This window comes from Equus asinus, chromosome 25, assembly GCF_041296235.1.
Source record: "Equus asinus isolate D_3611 breed Donkey chromosome 25, EquAss-T2T_v2, whole genome shotgun sequence".
Taxonomy (NCBI): domain Eukaryota; kingdom Metazoa; phylum Chordata; class Mammalia; order Perissodactyla; family Equidae; genus Equus; species Equus asinus.
This window is the reverse complement of record NC_091814.1, coordinates 22,154,338-22,166,689: the sequence shown is the minus strand read 5'-3', so window position 1 is coordinate 22,166,689 and position 12,352 is coordinate 22,154,338. Positions and strand designations below refer to the sequence as shown.

The 12,352-nt window shown below is 41.8% G+C and overlaps 1 protein-coding gene, 1 long non-coding RNA gene and 1 pseudogene across 2 annotated transcripts in view; 1 reads left to right on the top strand and 2 right to left on the bottom strand.

Moving 5' to 3' along the window:
• The window catches only part of LOC139041975 (uncharacterized), a 137,047-nt gene extending 127,758 nt beyond the window's left edge, over nucleotides 1–9,289 (top strand). Inside the window, exons 2-3 of the long non-coding RNA XR_011498104.1 lie at nucleotides 7,023–7,156; nucleotides 7,521–9,289. This is a non-coding gene — a long non-coding RNA (uncharacterized lncRNA). The remainder of the gene's footprint in view (nucleotides 1–7,022; nucleotides 7,157–7,520) is intronic.
• Nucleotides 996–1,923, bottom strand: LOC106835806 (putative olfactory receptor 10J6; annotated as a pseudogene).
• Nucleotides 9,290–10,571: 1,282 nt separating the features above from the next.
• On the bottom strand, nucleotides 10,572–12,064 carry LOC106835832 (serum amyloid P-component-like). The gene is made up of 2 exons (XM_014848431.3): nucleotides 11,835–12,064; nucleotides 10,572–11,720 (listed from the first exon to the last, which is right to left on the bottom strand). The coding sequence occupies exons 1-2, from the start codon at nucleotides 11,896–11,898 to the stop codon at nucleotides 11,113–11,115; spliced, it is 672 nt and encodes a 223-aa protein (XP_014703917.2). The 5' UTR covers nucleotides 11,899–12,064; the 3' UTR covers nucleotides 10,572–11,112.
• Nucleotides 12,065–12,352: the final 288 nt, after the last annotated feature.

Here is a 12,352-nt window from a genome sequence, read left to right as displayed (position 1 = left end):
ATGACAAAAGTCTTTAACCCTCCCCACTATCACCCAAGGTAACATATAGAACATATGTACAGGCATGAAACCAGATAAGCTCCCAGGAAGCTCTGTGGGAAAAGGATGGTTTCCTTAAAGAAGGCATAGGAGGGGGAGAGGGTTTTTTTTTTGGTGAATTGAAGGATTAAAAAATTTAACCTCTGAACTACTCCTGACTGCTGGCACTGTTTGTTTGTTCTATTTTTTATTTATGGTATTATCCAGGAAGTGCCATGTGTGTGCAAATGAAGACTACTTTTATGGCTTTCACTCTAAACAGGGTGTAGCTGTTTTTGACCAACTCATTTTTCTTTATAATGATTAGAGAGAAGCTGACTCCATGGAGAGAACTAGCAGCCAGAGAGAATCAGGCAAGCACAGTGAGATTAGAGAGATGAGAGCTGTGCACAATTTATGGCCATGGCCAGCACTCTGAAGACCATATTGAAAGGAAGGAAAGGTTTTAGTATAAATCAAATAATAAAGGCTCAATTTTAAGGACAAAACCAGTGTTTTCCAACTTAGTTTTTTTTTTTAATACATGCGTTACACATTTCCCAAAGGTTCTGTTATGATTTTTTTTCCTCACTATTAACTATTCTTACCTTGTTAGAAAGGTCTTGTCCAGTTTTATTTTCCATAGGTTGTATTATGAAAGTAATGGAGATTGTGGTTTTATTTTCAAACATAAAATAATCATATTTAATATGCTTTTAAGAACTTCTTTGCCCCACCCTGGAAATTTGGATATGCTTTCTTAAAAATCATGCCCATTCTCCCTGATCTCTCAAATACCCACTTGAAAATGCCTGGAAAAAACTTTGAAATATACGGAAATGAAGATTAAGATTTTGTAATAAGGGTGCTGAAGCAAGACGTGCATACCTCATAGCAGAAGAGACTGCACGGGACAGACTTGTGAGGTTTTTGGATGCAGCGAGGACATGTTACTCTTTATATAAAGGGTCAATGTATTAAAAAATGTTTCTACCCACAGCTTTGCACAGAGCATCCTTGACATCCTTGTTCCTCAGGGTATAAACTACAGGCTTCAGCATGGGGGTGATGATCATGTAGGTCACTGAGGGAAAGAGGTCTTATTATACAGAGTTTCCTGACTCGAGTTTGAGGTAGGCAATGGAGGCACAGCCAGGGTAGACAATGACCACAGTGAGGTGGGAGGCACAGGTGGCAAAGGCTTTCTTCCAGCCCTCAGCTGAGGCGATCTGGAGGATGGTAGAGATGATGAGTACATAGGAGGTGAAGGCTAGGCTCATGGAAACTAGGATCACAAATAAACTGACAACAAAATTGATCATCTCATTGATAGTTGTATCAATACAGGAGAGTTTCATCACAGGGAGGATGTCACAGAAGAAATGACCAACCACTCTATGACAAAAGGGTAAGGTAAATATGGATGTCACCTGGACAGCTGTCATGGCCAGGCAAATGCCAAAGGCTCCACACATCAGCTGGACACATACCCTCTTGCCCATGATGACTGTGTATCTCAGGGGGTTGCAGATGACCATGTAATGGTCATAACCCATCACTGTGAGCAGAAAGAAGTTGCTTATGGCTAAGGTAAAAAGGCAGAAATTTGAGTGGTACAACCTGCTAAGGAAATTGGCTGGTTCTGGGCCATGAGGCTGGAGAGCCTCTGTGGAATGATGACTAGTGTGTCCACGATCTCTGAACTAGCCAGCATGCTCAGAAAGAAGTACATGGGTGTGTGGAGACGATGATCAATGTGGATGATGGTCACGATGATGGCATTGCCAGCCAAGTTTAAGGTGTACAGGCTGAGAAAAACCACAAAGAGGGTGATCTGGTGTTCAGGAATCTGGAGAATCCTAGGAAAATGAACTCTGTCACCTCTGTGAGGTCCTTTCTCTGCATTCTTCAGTTTCAGCATCTGAAAGTGATCCAAAGAGTCAACATGGAGAAATTCTCACCACAAAATGGGCTCTAGAACAGGGATAGAGGAAGAAGTTTAGAGGATGCACATGCACATAAAATGAGTCTATTTCTGTGCTCTATAATCAGGAGGGTGCTGGCATAGGTCATATGGCTAGCTTATTCCCCTCCCCATCTTCAGCTTTTGCTGTTTATTTAATCTTCCCATAAGCCTCTGGCCAAGAAATCACCAATATGTGAGACCACCACAAATATCTTTTCAAGTTCTCATCCTGAATATGTTGTTTATGTAGAGCACTGATGGAAAGCTTTGTCTTTTAATGACGTGTAAGCCTGAGCCCATGCCATCCCAGCTTTGCCCATTTCTCTTCTAGGGAAAGTACGAGCAGCTGGGACAACAAAATGGGGGTGAGAGAGTTAGACTCATGGAGTTACAATTAATGGTGTCACTTAGGAGAAACTTCTGGTAACAGTGTATAGGGAGCAGAATTACTCTCAGGAGAGTTGATCTTCAGGAGCGCTTTAGTAGGAGTGAGGATGAGGCATTCTGGGCTCAGCCTAGATGGTCTGGATGAGACAAACCATTGGCAAAATGACTTTGTTGTAGAAGTATTAACAGGACTTGAGGGTTTATGGGCAAGTAAACTAAGGAGAAAAAGGGAAGTTGTTGGAAAAGAGAGACGAGGAAGAGCAAATGGTGGAAGGCTGGACCTTGAGTGAAAGAAAGAATTAATTTCTTTCAGCAGAATTTGAAGAATAAAGGGGCGTGATATTTGGTTTTAAATTGTTTGCTAAATTATATTGCAATGTAAAGTCCCTCAAGAGTCCAAAACCTTCACTTAAAGCTGCTATATGTCCAATCTTCAGTTAGTGGTATTTGGGAAGTAGAGGGAATTGGATGATGGCACAGTGCAGAAAAAGGGCACCACGTGCACAAGGTGAATCCAGAGTGAGGAAGTAATAACTGGAAGAAATATAAGTGCCTCTCTTGTCCTACCTTCCCCCTTGCAAGTACATACAATATTTCCTAGAAATCTGGTGAGGGACTCTGGGATTGCCACCATATATCAAATGATGGTTTGAGCCATTTTACTTAAAGAACAAGATAACACTAGCAGCCTGGAGGATTTTGGTGCATCTAGGAAACTTCCTCTAAAAACCTAGAGAACATTCTAGATTCTTAGTGAATCCAGATTCCTAGGAATCTAGGAAACACAATCTAGAAAATGTTGTGGAAAGTACTCTCATGGAAAATAAGGAGGCAAACGTTTAAAGTAGAAACGAGTGTGCCACTAATAATTAAAGTAATTTAGAATTAAAAGACCGCTCAGATACCAAATGGATAGGTAAAGATTAGAGTGACAGTGTAACTCTTAGCACCTTTTTAGAAAGGATGAGGTAGAGCTATGGAGCTGTGGCCACTTAAATTTAAATTAATTAAAATTAAATAAAAGTAAAAATTCAGTTCATCAGTCACACTAGCCACATTTCAGTCTCCAAAAAGCAACATGTGACTCGTGGCTACTCTATTAGATGGCAAAGATATCAAATATTTCCTTCTGTGGTGAAAGTTTTGTTGGACAGTGCTCCTGTGGTGTATTGCTGTGGACAGATGTGTGGAATACATTAAACAATGACAAAAATGCTATTTAAAGAACAATAATATAGTATGCTGCCAGATGGTTAAAAATATGTGTGTGTGCATGTGTCTGTGAATGCATATAAATATTTATTTATGTAAAAATGTCTGAAAGAATATACACCTGATATTATCATGGGTTAATGGTGATGTTGGAGTGGGGCGAGATTACAGGAAACTTTGGGTTTTTACACTGCTGTGTTTAGAGTGAGAATTATGATGGATTTTAACGTTTTTAAAATTTTGAGCATAAAAGTGTGGCTCATATATAGCTTGAAGAAGTCAAGGAGGATGACAATTGAGAACAGACATCACATTGAGCAAGAAGGAAGTCATTGATGACTTACTGGCCACAGTTTCAGTAGTCTTGGGCTGGAAAGCCTAGTTACAGGGAGTAAACAAAAAAGAATTTTGTAAATACGTCATCAATGAGAACCACAGATTGTGTATGCCTTTTCCCTTTCTTGATGAGCCTGTTGCAGTGAGTGACAAAAAATAGTTAAGGAGATATTGAGCCAGGAAAACTGTAGACATGTGTGGAACAGGGAAGAGGAAGAAAATATTAAACTGAATTGAGTCAGGAGGAGGAAAAAAAAATCCCTGATATCTTTAAATTAGGGTCTGAGAAGTGCTGCTTTCACTCCAAATCAGCCACAGATTGGTTGTTAATATGCTTTGTGTAGACAGGAATTTACTTTCTTTGAATAGATTATAATGGTATAGATAGTTTAGCTGATGACAAGGGAATATGAGCCAGGTACATAAGCACAGGAAAGGAAAAAAAAGGGAGAAAAGAAGTAACTTTATTGCCTATGGTGCATATTTGGATTGAACAGACAATAAGAGGCTATCTTAAGAAAAGATATTCTTAAAACTTGGGGGAACAAATGCAATAAAAGGCCAGATCAAGACATGTGGGAGCACAGAACAATGCAAATGTTCAATGCAATGTTCAAAGCAACATTCTTTCCATGTTGTTAGTATAGTCTCCCTGGGTGTCCATAGGGGGATTGGTTCCAGGAACCCACACGGATACCAAAATCTGAGGATGTTCGTCTCCCTTAGTCCCTTGTATCCTTGGGTGGGTTCTGCATCAGCCTATACGGAGGGCCACCTGTACTATTGATTTAGAGGAAAGGTGTGTAGCGTGTGAGGGAAAGGTGAAGCACCACCACTAGGGGGAACTATCATTTCTCCTGCCCCAAGAACTCAGCTGCAGCCAAAATCTTATTTCCTTTAACCGAAACAAATAAATAAACAAAAGAGCTCTTCAGTAATTGGTATACGCCTTCCATAGAGTTCACTTTAGTGGCTAGCTGTACTTTCTAGAGTTGGTGTCATCCACTCACCCTGATTTTTCCCAGTATTCTTCCCAACCACGTTACTCTCCATGTCAGGATTTCTATTATGCATCTTCCTCCATCTTGCTACATCTCCAGGGATGTTTTAGCATCCCTTATAGATTAAGGGCAATTGCCTACTTATCTCACTTTTTAACCTGTCTCTTTTTGAAGTGCAGAAGCAATCCAAAATTGTCACTGTAGTGGAATATGTGGCTCAAATGACAAATAGAGGGCTGTTATTGTCCCTGGAGGTGAGACAGACCCCAGTAAAAGAGGTGGCGAGGTATGGAATGCGGGAGTAAATCACATTGTTAGCCCTCCTTGGTCTTCTTACACTCCTAAACAGAAGAAATCAGGTTGCAACAGATGCCAGTGTTCACCTTGGGAAGGGAGAAGAGGTCACAGAGAGCACCATGGAGCCAAAGAAGTGTGTGGAATGGGTAGGTCAGTTCTACCAGTGGAGATTGGCCAGGATGAGTTCTTGAGCATCAATGAACTGAAGGACAGTTTTAGCACTAAACGGCCAGCTCCTTTTTTCCTTCTGGCTGCTCCTCTGAGTCTCTGCCCAGTCAGAAGTGACTGCCACTGGGCACAGTAGCAAGAGCCCTTCTCCCACATATATTCTGGGTCTTCTCTGAGACTGGACCCTAAGGGTATTTCTGTGTCAGGGACATTCCAGTAGATAATCTCAAAAGCATGGTATATAACAGAAAGGAGCTTTCAAAATGATTTATATATTCCAGACGGATAAAAACCCCGTGGGGGAGTAAGAATACTGAAATGTGCTCATGCATCAAAATTTCAGTCATGAAGCCAATATTCCTATTAGAGGAAAAAGAAAAAGAAAATAGAGGGAAAAAACACACTTTGAGGGTGTAGGAAACACCATTTGCAAAGGGAAGAAATTGACAAAAATCACAGGTATTTAAAATGATCTGAATCTTTATAAGCAAAATCTGTGCTTAGAAACAGAATCTGCATTTTAAAAAATTAAAATATACAAGGTAGGCTAAGCTGCAGTAATGATATTTTGTGTGTAAAAGAATTATACAGTTAAAAAAATAACGACAATTGTCTTTTTGCCAGACTTCCTGTCCAGTCCTTTCCTTTCATTTTAAACAAAATGATTTATGGAGCCAGGAATGGAGGAGTTGACTTCTTAAGAAACTGATGATGACATGAACTATTTGAATAAGCAAGAGAATGATGACTTTTCTTTGGGACAGAAGCCACCTCATACCCCAAAGAGTCCACCCACCTTCTTGAGTCTGTGGAATCTGCCTGTGCTCTTTTCTGGTTTTAGAGCATGCCAGGCAATCATGACATTTTACAGAACATCACTGCAATGCCACGAAAACCAACTGTCATTTTTTTGCCAAAAGAAATAACAGCATCTTGGTGTCTTTCAAAGCTCAGCCTCAGCTCAGGTTCTAGGTCAGCCCTATTGGATTATTAGGTCACTTACATTTCGCTTGACTCAGGCTGAAGTGCAAGGTGACACATTCACATTGAGATCTCTGGCCCTGTTGACTTTCCCTTTAGAGGAGCTGCCACTGTAAACTCTGATTTGGAAGGGACTCTCAGAGGAGAATTCTGTTGTCTGGCTTTTGTCCCCTGGGTTAATTTGCCAAGAGACTTACTGTGCATCCCGTGGGTCTGTGTGCAGTCAGAATTCAGAAATGAGCCAGAGGATCTCATTACAAAGAGATCATGCAAGGAATACTGGGCAAGCTTCGGGCTCACAAGGCCTGGTACTTTTTTCCTAGGGAAAAATAGCTCAACTCAGAAGATGTGTTGAATGTCACATGGCGCTATCTTTTGAATCCTTGTTAGCATAGTGTCCTTGTTTAGTTACTATTGGTGAAAATGCGCTTGTATAAAAGTCAAATGTGGTGCCCCTCAGTGTCTGTAGAAAGAGCTTCCCATTTCTTCTACTAGCAGGACACATCCATGGGTTTAGTCAGGTAAAGATAAGGTTTGGCAGCAGGGACTGAAAATGAAGCATGAATATTTCTTTTTATTTGTAAGAATATGCCAAGAAGTTAAGGCAGATGATTTAAAGTTTTAGGTAATGATTCTCATCCTCTTTGTCATCATAGCTAACACTTCCTGAGGACTTATCCTGTGCCAGAACGTGTACTGAGTAGGTGCTTTGTATTTGTCATCACATCTAATCCTCACAAGAACCCCATGAGGCTACAATGAGGAGTTGCTCCAGCAGCTACAGCTGTAGGTGAGGTGCTTTATACTTGCCTTTCTTTTCACTCCAGAAGCAGCTGGACTAGCCCCTTGTAGACTGTGAGCCTCAGTGCAGTTTATCAGTAACAATAAATTAGTTTTGCTCCTGGATCCTTGGTTGTATGTGACATGATGCATGTGCCTTGCTGCTGCTCCAACTATATGGTGGTACCTCTAGGCATCTCCCATATTGGACTCAGAGAAGAACTGCCACAGCCAGACAAAACCTAAATGAAAAGTTCTGGAACACTAGTGAAGCTCAGTGTATAAGTTAATGAACTCTTTAGTCCTCTGAAGGTTAGAATTAAAGGAGACTCAGGTCATGTTTCACTTTTCCTTGTTTTCTTTCTTTTTTTAAGGAAGATTAGCCCTGAACTAACATCTGCCACCAATCCTCCTCTTCATTGCCAAGGAAGACTGGCGCTATCTTGACCGAACCCCAGGCTGCTGAAGTGGAATATGCTAACTGAACTGCTGTGCCACCGGGCCAGCCCCTTCCTTCTGTTTTTTGAATGTTCTTGGACACCTATTCTTTCTAAGCAATAGAAATTGCCATGAATACCTAAAATCTCTCCACATTGCTCTTCAAATATGACTACTCATTGGTGCTCTCTAGAGAAGATAAGAGAAACATCTCTTTTTCATCCTCATCCCAACTCAAGTCTGAGCTAAGTCATATCCTGAACTCAAGGAGACCTCATTGCTTTAACCTCAGGCCTCTCCACAGAGTTTCTCCTCTAAAACACAGAGAAAACTGCAAGCCCCTTCATCAAGGAAAAGTCTTTTATAGACTTCTCTGGTAAAGTCAGTCCTGGAGCCATGTGACTAGATGCTCTGACCTGTTTTTCTGCAACCACACAAACAACCACATCCTAACTTGCATGAGATAGAGGCTCAAAAATTGCTTTTCTTATTAGAGATGACTCCAGGTTTTAGCTACTCTTTGCACATCTTGTGTACTACTTGTTCCCTAGGTTCCACTAGCCTTAGTGACGAGTGTGGGGAAAGTGGCAATTATCAAGTTTCTTGACACTGAATCACCCTCCAATCATGTTCCTGGGTCATTATACCTTCCAGGTCCTTCTATTTTCCTTATGAATTCTGAATGACTCAAGTAGTTTCCTCTGTGACTTTTGGGGCCTTCTTTGTTGTGACAACCACTGTATCTGAGAAAAATGCTCAAAGCAAGTTGTCAGAAATCCCATCTCTATTTTAAATGATGTTAAAATGAAACTCTTCTTTCTTCCATTTTGAATGAGCCATCAATATGAGAAATATTAGATAATAAAAAGGGCATGACACAGATCCTCTCATAAGAAGAATTTACAAAGGAAATGGTTAAGAACCGTTTTTCCCAGCTCAATGACTCTTGTGTCCCTTGGCCAGAACAAGGTGTGCAGAGTAGACAGAATGTGGAATAGGGAAGAACTTCTCCGAAGAAGAGCCGCGGCTTTGCTGTTGTTGCTTTGAGAGAGTAGTGGGTCATGTTCCTGGTACCTTGAGAGGATTGTTTTGGTCTTTCTGTTTCCTTTACCTCAAGCCTAGTGAGGGGGCTTCCATGGAATCGCTCAGAAAGCTTCAAATATGCTCCTTGCTATTGGGAGACTTGAGAAAGACTGATGTCACTGTAGAAACAGCAAAGTATTGGTGCATTAAGTTCATCCTGGACTCCTAGAATTTATGGGGACAAGGGATGCATGAGTGTTTATTTTGGATGAGGTATAGGCCATGTAGAAGACAGAGCTGATGTGGTCATCTTGGGTTTTGTCCAAAAGAGCCATCTCAGGGCGAAGAGGCTCCCTAAAGTAAGAAACTAGAATGAAACACTAGACTTAGGAGCCATGGAAGAATTTGCAAATGATCACCAAAAATAAATGATACCTCTAACTCAGTGAGAGTTGGAGGGGAAGTAGGATATCAACCTGAGATAGAAGAAAGCTGAAGGATGTGAGCTATGGTTTACAACCCAGGCTGATTATTGTTAGAAAGAATCTATAATAAGATGAAACAGACCTATTAGAATATCAACACCAAAAAAGCAAGCACCATGACTGTTTCACTCAATATTGTATTTTCAGCTTGCGTAGTGCCTAGCATCGAGTACTTGCTCAATAAATAATTGAATGAATGGATGACGCACTTGAGTGGACATTGGCTTCATTATTTTTCCCCCTGTTTTATCTCCTCAAATCCCCCCTGGTACATAGTTGTATGTCTTAGTTGCAGGTCCTTCTAGTTGTGGCATGTGGGATGCCACCTCAACGTGGCCTGATGAGCAGTGCCATGTCCGTGCCTAGGATCTGAACCAGCTGAAACCCTGGGCTGCCGCAGCAGAGCATGTGAACTTAACCACTTGGCAATGGAGCTGGCCCTTGGCTTCATTTCTTAAAGCTTGTTTTAGGTTCCTTGGCAGAAGGCACTGTTAAACTGAAACAGGTAGTCTGCTATTGAGCACTAACACACTGTTAGGGCAAAAAGCATGTCTACGTGCTCTTGGCGGAAATGTGTGCTATGCGAGAAGAAACAGGTCTTTCTAGTTCTCATGGTGTAAGTTTATGGAAAGGTGGTTAACATTAAGAAACCATAAGCAAGCCTTGAGTCACGAGATGGCAATTGGAATCTAATTTCCTACATTGCTAAAGTCCCAGTCTAACTAAGTTGATGTTCTGAATGATTTCTACCTTCCCTGAGATTGAGATGTTCTTAGGAAGCCCTCCCCTGCAACTCCACTTAAGCAAATCTCCCCAGATTCTATCTACTCCTCTCTGCCCTGACTCCATTGCTCAATTATGGAGTTCCCAGATTCTACCCTACTTCCTTATATTTGGTGCCTGCCTCTTTTTCCATCCTGGGTGAGTGGACACGTAAGTTTGAAGTAGTCACTTTGGTTATCATTCTGAAGCTCTCCTGGATGCTTTCTGATTTTCCTTGGCTTCATGCTCCATTATCTGTGGACAAAGCCTGCCTTACCCTCTACATGCAGCAAAATTCTCTTTGGGGTCCTTGCTTCTCTGAAAAGTCACCTCCTATCTGTTGAGGATGTGCCAGGCACTATGCTTCATGATTTTCATAATAATGATAATAATGACTACAAATAACATCTGACAACTATTTTGAGGTGTTATAATTAGGATGCCAGCTGCCGTGCTAAGAGCTGCATCTGAAAGAGGTAAGTAGGGACCAGGTTAGGGAGGGCAATGTTATGTTCAAGGGTTTAAGTTACATTCTGTATGAGGTGGGGATCTGGGTTTTAAACTGGGACATGTGAGCAATATGCTTGATGACTTCAGGACAGCATTATGAAAATCAACCACTGTACAGTACCCCTGGGATTTTTGAGAAAAAAAGGCGTGTTTCCCTTCACACAAAATGATTTCAGACTCGAATGCATTTTTAGTTTTTATTCCCGCTGCTTGCAGTTTTTTCCCCCTTCTCATTACTTGTCGTCAGGTTCTCAACTACTGCTTACTCATCTCATTATAGTTGTCTCCCTGGCATAAACTCAGACCTCTTTTTGAATGATTTGTAGCCGGAAAACCAAATAGAAGGATTTGTGTTGCAATTCTACACACATTTTGAATTGTTAATGATTATGAGTAGCTTGTAAGTGTTGCTACTACCCTACTCATGGAGTGCTCTGGCTTGGTGATATATCTTTTTAGTTACCTAAAGGTTTCCCTCCCAATGCTTTGCAACTTGATTTTTCTGGATAATGAAACACCAATTTCCAAATAAGTAGATATAAGAGAAAATGTTTGGGACTATGACAAGCACTAAACAAATGCAGGTGGCATAATACAATATATATATGTATTTTTTTATTAGGCACACATGTAAACAGGAAATTAAAGAATAAGAGCTACGGATATAGGATCTAGTCTCCAGTTGCCTTTAGCAGATCTCTCGGATGTTGATTATTTCATTTTCAAGTGGTTTTGTTGGTTCAAGACCTCAGTGCCACACCAGGGGCTTGATGACAACATATCCTTCTACCTCATAGCTCAGAGCCCGCCAGTCCAGGATATTGGGATTGAGGGGGGAACCCTTATACCCAGGCAGAATCTCTTCTGGAGACAGCACAGAGTCCCACATGTACAAATCTCCAATCTCTCCCACAAAGGACTGGTTCTGATTAAACCCTCCTCCATAGGAATCCTGCTCCTGTCCCAGGACAATCTTGGGGTTAACTCCCACAGAATAACCCTGCTTCAGGCCCTTTTTCACCAGCGGCTTCCCATTGACCCAAAATTCAGCAATGCCCGAGGAAGACTCCCAGCTAGTGCAGATGTGCACAGGGCTGGGGAACTGCTCGATAGCTTTGGCAATAACTTTTGTGCCTCCAATGTGTAAAGCATACTGTCCGACTTTGTCTTTATAAATTAGTAGCTCATTATCCTTGGTCCAGATGTTGTAGGAGAAGAAGCTGTAGGCACGGGAGAGGTCACTATAGGCTCGAAAACACACAGTAAACTTCTGCAGCGGTTTCTCCAGCTTTGTGATCAAGTTCACATGGTCACTAGAGGATTCTCTAGGGAACACAAATACCTTCCCACTGAAGTCTGTGGGACAGAGAAAGAAATATGATGACCTTCATCATAAATGCAGGGGGAAAAAATACCACATTCAACCTCTTTGTCATCTCATGCTCCTTGACCATTCCCTGACCACCTTACCTGTCTGAGCAAAGGCTTCTGGGAGACTGGTGAGGACAGAGACCCAAAGCAGCAGCTTGTTCATGTTCTTGTCCTGGGACTGTTATAGCAGCAGCAGTGTCAGGATGAGAGTACAGTTAGAACAGTGGTTGTCCACACAGCTTCTGAGATTCACACTCTTAGACCTGAGGCGATTCAGGGTATATATGCACCAATGGGTGAAGATAGGGATGGAGAGCACCAATAATATGTGAGTGATTTTCAAAGCCTGCTCTCTGGTGCCAACAGTCAGAGCTACTGACAGGGATGGATGGGTGGGGCCCTGGACTGGGAAATCGATGGGAGTTGTTTATTAGATACAAGGGATTGCCAGAGTTCCTACCCTCTATGACGCAGATTCTGGTGCTGGGAAGAGAGTGGCTGTAGAGTTGCAGTATTATGGATGAGATGAGAGCTCAAGTTGGCCATGTCAGGAGGGCCTCATTCCTCTGTCCAGGACCCGTCTATCTGATGGCCCTGTGCTCTGCTGAGAGCTCCTG

Bases quoted from the DNA above. Each gene is read 5' to 3' on its own strand.
- LOC106835832 (XM_014848431.3), bottom strand. From the start codon at position 11,898: ATGAACAAGCTGCTGCTTTGGGTCTCTGTCCTCACCAGTCTCCCAGAA. The intron at 11,721-11,834 runs GTAAGGTGGTCA...TCTGTCCCACAG, and splicing joins AGAAGCCTTTGCTCAGACAG to ACTTCAGTGGGAAGGTATTT.